The sequence below is a fragment of the Seriola lalandi genome, unplaced genomic scaffold, assembly GCF_002814215.2.
Source record: "Seriola lalandi dorsalis isolate HSWRI2012SDOR001 ecotype SW California unplaced genomic scaffold, Sedor1 jcf7180002052034, whole genome shotgun sequence".
Classification (NCBI taxonomy): Eukaryota; Metazoa; Chordata; class Actinopteri; order Carangiformes; family Carangidae; genus Seriola; species Seriola lalandi.
In genome coordinates this window covers 19,565-25,938 of record NW_019522587.1, presented here as the reverse complement: position 1 = coordinate 25,938, position 6,374 = coordinate 19,565, and the positions used below count along the sequence as shown (strand labels likewise).

The window sequence follows — 6,374 nt, the reverse complement described above, 5'->3', positions numbered from 1 at the left end:
GGGGGGCTAAAAGAAGTGAAAGAAAGGATCATGATTAGTCCCAATAAAAGAGGAGCTGGGTGATTCGAGTTGGGTCTGCAGCAGTTTTGATGAAGTGATGCTGAGAAGGGATCACAGAGTCAGTCAGGGGTCGGACCACATGGTGCTGTAGAGGGGTGAAGGACTGCTTAAAGTGAGGGAGATGATGGATTTGTTGTTTGCTCTTACTGGAGTGGGTCTTCTAACAAAGCACAGAGGGGGTGTGAAGCTAAAAAACAAGGGAAGAACTGGCTCATCCACTGTTTTTTAATTAGAGTTTGAGGGTTATTGCAAAGAAACTGAAGTTTATAGGCCTGAGGATTCACCTCTGGTATTTTGCAGGTGTGACTTCGAAGAAACTAAAGGAATAAGAAAGTGGTAAATGATATCAGCACATCATATTTTATCTAACGTCTGAGAACTTAATGGCATTTCAAAACAAGAGTAGAGCAGACCAGGAACAACAGGTTTAACCTCCAGGTTAAGGGAAATTTCAAGGGAAACCAAACTAGTGCACAATGCTGCTATTGTTATTGCTGGCTGTAAGAAACCAGCTCAGTATCTTAGGGCAAGATGTTACATATTTGTACATCTAATATCATTGTCAAACTGATTGTTATAGCTGGGTATGGCCCCAAACTTGAGGCTATTGTGGTAGGTAAGACTGGGAATTGTTAGTGCCAGTGATTATCAAAATTTAGATGAGATTTTTGCTTCCTGTTGAAAAATGTTTGTTTATACTTATTTTCCTCTACCTGTTTTATTGTGTAGAACAACAAAAAGAGGTGTAAGGTGTAGTTTTCAATTCCTTTCACTTTTATCACTTACACTATTAGGAAGATAATAAATGTTTTGGCACCGGAATGCAGCACTATCAACCTGTTTTAGCATCTGAAACAGTGTCTGAATATGCCATAAAGCAAGGGAATCTCAGACTGCTTCACAGTGTAACATGCAATTTAGGGCCTTTAGCCGCTCTCAGTGGTTTATAGTAAACAATGACTTGGTTCATATATTTTCGATGACTCGCCATGAATGTGAAAGTGAATGATCAATTATTACAGAACATTACATGACACTGATCATTTTGATTTCATGATTCTCGCTGTCGTTTCATTTTCTTTTTTCCTTCTCATCTCTGCACAGGGCAATACCATGTGGAAATAGGTCAGCTGGATCTCAAACCAGAACGTAAGAGTCTCTCAATTAATATTATGAGCAAATAAATTAAAATACAATGAAAATATTCATTCTGCTTCAACGTTTTTTGTTTTATTTTCTTTTACAGTAGATTTCTCCTGTCCTTTTCCAGATGTCGGTTATCCACCAGGAGGTATAAATATCTGTGCCATTACAACAATCAATGCTATTTTTGAAATCATACAACAAATAAACTTGATTTTCCCTCCTGTTGACTTAGAAATCTACGATCCCGCTATTCACCCCCTTGCACCTGTTGCCTCTCCCACCCCTTCTAGTCCTGGTGAGGAATTTATGATATATCCAACATAAATGTGTATTATCTAAACTCAAAACAACCATGCTCCCCTATGCTATCACACTGAGACCCAAGCATATGTTCAAATCAGCTTCGGATCAGTTAAATCAAAGGATTCAACAAATGCATTCAACAATGATTTAACTTCTGTTCCTCAGACATAAAAAGAACTTACAGTCGTCCTCATCAGGTCAAAAAACACAGTAAGTAATATACGAACTTACATTTTCATTATATTTTTATTTTTCATAACATATATGTATATAATCTTACGATTAAACCCACTTTCCCACTTTCCCGCAGACCCACGGGGGACCCACTTATGGGAGTTCATCAGGGATATTCTACTGAACCCAGAGCGAAACCCAGGGCTGATCAAGTGGGAGGATCGGACAGAGGGGGTTTTCCGTTTCCTGAAGTCTGAGGCAGTGGCACAGTTATGGGGCAAGAAGAAGAATAACAGCAGCATGACCTATGAGAAACTAAGTCGGGCAATGAGGTACACCCACACAACTGTCATACATGCAGTTACACAAATACAAAACCTCATGTTTGCATACCATAAACACACACTCTCACACAGAGACTGTGGCCACTGAATGTTGTGCCTAGCCAAGGTTGTGACACAGCTTTTTCTTCATGTAATTTTTCCTGTCAAAGTAGTGAAACAAAATACTCCCTGCCCTTTCAATACAGTCAGCATCCTACATTTACACAGGGGTTTTCTTTAGTTTGGCAATATCTTGTGAAATCTGTGATGAGGAAGAAATTTCACACTGCATTGTTCCTAATCCTATTTCCTTAATGGGCTCTTATTGGTGACATCATTAAGAGTTACACATCGAAAACCAATGAACTCAATCCTTTAAAAACATATATTTGCCATTCCCCATTGCTGATTACCTAAAATTGAGTCACTTTTGAACTGCTACATGTTTCACTTTTTTTCCCAATTGAACTGAAATGGCACTCTCCACAGAAAATCTTCCTGGCTGCTGCAATAGTCACACAGCTTTACATTCAAATGAGCTAATCTAATGAGCTTAATTTCATTGTAGTGCAAACCACTGGGAACCACAAAATGTGCCCGCAGGTATTGTCACTGTGACCACAAAGCTGATTTTCTATTTACTGTGATGCAGCAAAAGGATTTGCAGCTTGATGGCATCACCAAACAGATTGGTGCTCTCTGTTATGAATAACAAAAGCAAAGGAATAACAACCAAACTAACTTTGTTTCAAACTATTCCATTCATTTGAATTACTTTCATTAACTCACCGTACTTTTCCCTCTACTCTTGTCTTAATCACTACGGCCGCTGGATGTCGCCTAATAAAAACCGCAACTATGGGTCATAGTAACCTGCGGCACAAACGACCTATGGGCTCATTTCTTACAGGAGGATCAAGTATGCATAGGAGTAAAGTAATATGATAAAAGCAGTAACTAGAATCAGATTCACTGGCTTTAAAAAAAAAAAAAGAAATAAGAAAAGGCTAAGAAAGTTTAAGTGTTCTCATTCACGCAGAAACTTGTTGGTGTAAACACTCAACAGGTTCAAACGTCTTTAAATGTTAATATACATGAGATTTTGCATAGGAGTTGCACTTTCAGTTTAAGCACATAAAGCAGCTGAAGTGACCGCTGAAGTTCATTCCCTGCAAGAGTCGATGTGTCTCTTGAATTGTAAGAGCTGAAAGCAGTTGAAATCAGTTCACACAGTTCACATTGAATATTTTAGTTTTTAGATTAAACCCAGTAAGCAGTTGAATTGTCAGTAGGCTTCATTTGTAAATGCATACACACAGTTCAGAATAAAAGCAGCTGCGATAACATTTAACAGATAAGAACTTAAAGCAGTTGAACTGTCACTTGTAAAACATGAAAGCAGCTGAAAATCCAGCATCTAGCAGGTAAAAATGAAACATGTTTTATATTATCTGTAATGAATTCATTTTGAAATTAATTTACTAGTCATTGCATCTGTCCTTTGTTACAGATATTACTACAAAAGGGAAATCCTAGAACGAGTAGACGGACGCAGACTGGTTTACAAGTTTGGAAGGAATGCTAGAGGATGGAGGGAGTCAGAGAAGTGACAATTTCATTAATTTATGTTTTATTTGATGTATGCAAATGTGATGTTTTATTATAGTTACTGTTTTTGATAACGATACATTTGAAGTGTTTACACATTGTTGATGATTGTATGTTTGCATCATTTATTTTTTCTTGAAATTCATCTCTTTGTTGTGACACTGCACTGAGCTGTTCTTTATTGTGCCTTATTAAGAAACCTTTGCTTATTATACCAGCATGTCATCAGTCAAACCTCACACACACACACACACATACACACACACACACACACACACACACACACGTGTTAAGAAAAGATTATATTGAAGAAAGTGATATCAAAACTGAATCTTGGTTTTCTTACATTTTTTTTTTTTCAAATCAGATACTTTCTACTTTTCAAGTCCTATAAGAGCACATGTTGATATAACATTCAAACACGTGGCAAACAGATATATGTTTAGAGTTTTGACACTGATAATGTGAAGTTCCTGTGGGAAGGATGACAGATCACAGCATAAAAACAAGAATGATAATGGAAATAACATGCCATAAGAAAAAATTTTGCAATAAAGTACAAAGATACATAAACAAGTGATAAAGTACAAATAGTTACAGCAAAATAACAGTATGGTTCGTCTTATTTGGTTCATTTCAGAGTTTTCATTCATTGAGCTGTAAAGAAAGTGTGTACATGTTTGTTGATGTTTAATACAAATAAAGCTTGTGATTGTTTTTATTTTATGAAAGCCATTTCATAACGCCTACAATTAGGGTGTCATTTTGTAAATCAAGGGAAGGACGATTCCTGAGACTTTTCCTTGTCATGAGACTAAGAAATAGTATTCTGATCAGTTACATCAATCAGTGTTTTGGATTCAATCTACAACCTAAATTGCAACTATTCTTTCCCAGACTTGATCAATGTTGACTGTCAACAGAGCGCAACTTAGATCTGCAGCTGTAAACCTCGTTCCCACTAAATCATGTTCTGATGCACTTAGAGATAGTGCAGGTGGTTTCTGTTTTACCATGACAGTGTGAAATGCCACACAGTTAATTGTTCGCCAGTACATAGCTGCCATGCAGGTTCCTACAGGCAGTGGATGAATGACTGGGCCTTGATGGCCAACAAGATTAAAGCTGTGTCAATAAAAGGCTCCTTTCTGTGACCTGTGTTCACAAGCAAATCTGTGTCTAATCTTCAATCTGACTTATCTCACTTTTGTGATCCTTCTTTACATATCGCAGCACTGATTGACACGACGTTCTGTTATTATCTTTCCAGATGGCTTTAAAATTTGCCAACTGCACTGCTGCACCACGTTCACTTTTGTCGCTCTGCTCTCACACACATCAGTGTCAGAAACCAACACTGTCCTGATGTGAGCTGAAGGAAATTAGATCACATGTCAGCAGCAAAAAGTAGATATCAGTCTTCCAGTATCAGACCTATGGGAACTTCTAAAAGGTAATTTCTTCCTGGTGGCAGGAAATCATCTCTGATTAGAGGAGGTTGCTGTAATTCAGTTTTCTGTTGATGATTGGATGAAATAAAGAAAATTGCAAAACCTGCTCCTGATTGGATTGAGATAATAACTACTCATTGCCATATTGTTACATTAAATGAAACCAGCAAGAATATTTATTCAAATTTAAGTGCATATCCATTAAATCCCATTGTTTTGATTCTGTCTTATTAGTCACATGGAGCAATCACACTTTGTAGTTACTTTGGAGCAGCGTGTGTAGTTTTAATTTGAAATATATACAAAATTAAACAAAACTGTGATTAAAGTTTAACTTGAATAAGAAACACAATATATAGAACTTTTTATGGAATCAACTAATCTTTTCTTGTTAACTTAAAGAAAATATATAAATTTTGTTATTTCAATGGTTTTAATTTTCAGATCACTTTAGAACTTATATAAAACAAGAGCTGTTCTAACCTGAAGTCTTTACTTGAAATGGTGAGTTGAATGAAGTGAAGTGCTAATAGTTCACTCACCTAATTAAATTTAGCTTTGAAAGACACAAAACTAGCATATTACAGACTTCCAGGCACGCATCGCTTCAAAGACTCTTCTTTTTTGTAGTTTGATGACATGATATAAACTTGATGTGTGTCTTTATTCAGGCAAATGTATGTCATGGTGGTTTATCTTCTTAATAACAAAAACAATGTTAACCATGATGAAGGTTAGTATTGAATTAAGTCCAACCCTGGTAACTTTGAACTTAACAAGGTCACAGGTCAGCCTTCCCTCTTGCCTTCTGGTAAAAAGTGGCATCAGAAGCTGCAGCTGTAAGCTCCTCATGGCAAATGAAGAACTGACTGTTTGAACGGAGAAGGAAAAAGCAAGTCTGAACTGACTGCCCATGTGACTAAATAGTTGATTCAACTTACTGTCTTAAATTTATTTTCTCAAGTTCGGTAAACTCAGTTAGTTTAATATTTTCAAAACTCACAAAACGATGTTGAATTAATTATAAGGTTGTGTTGAGTCATTTGGAGAATTCAATAGGAAATGAATTGTGACCAAGTTCCATAAAAGATAACTGAATTAATATGAAGTTTGACTAAAACATCTTATTTGTTTTGAATCATTACAAAATTACCTCAACTTGTCTTCTCAAAGTGAAACAACTTAAAATTCTAAGGCAGACACTAACTTTTTTAAATTAAAAAAAATATTTAATTTTAATAGTTAATTATGATTATGAGTTGTACTTGTTTTAAATGTTTAAATGACATTTCTTTGATAGCTGTAAAGG

General features: G+C 36.1%; 1 protein-coding gene across 1 annotated transcript in view; it reads left to right on the top strand.

The window, feature by feature from the left end:
* ehf (ets homologous factor) overlaps positions 1 to 4,335 on the top strand; it is a 7,675-nt gene extending 3,340 nt beyond the window's left edge. Inside the window, exons 4-9 of the mRNA XM_023399506.2 lie at positions 1,165 to 1,209; positions 1,307 to 1,351; positions 1,439 to 1,501; positions 1,675 to 1,719; positions 1,820 to 2,015; positions 3,517 to 4,335. Coding sequence (XP_023255274.1) covers positions 1,165 to 1,209; positions 1,307 to 1,351; positions 1,439 to 1,501; positions 1,675 to 1,719; positions 1,820 to 2,015; positions 3,517 to 3,616 — 494 coding nt within the window. The 3' untranslated portion in view covers positions 3,617 to 4,335. The remainder of the gene's footprint in view (positions 1 to 1,164; positions 1,210 to 1,306; positions 1,352 to 1,438; positions 1,502 to 1,674; positions 1,720 to 1,819; positions 2,016 to 3,516) is intronic.
* The last annotated feature ends 2,039 nt before the right edge of the window (positions 4,336 to 6,374 follow it).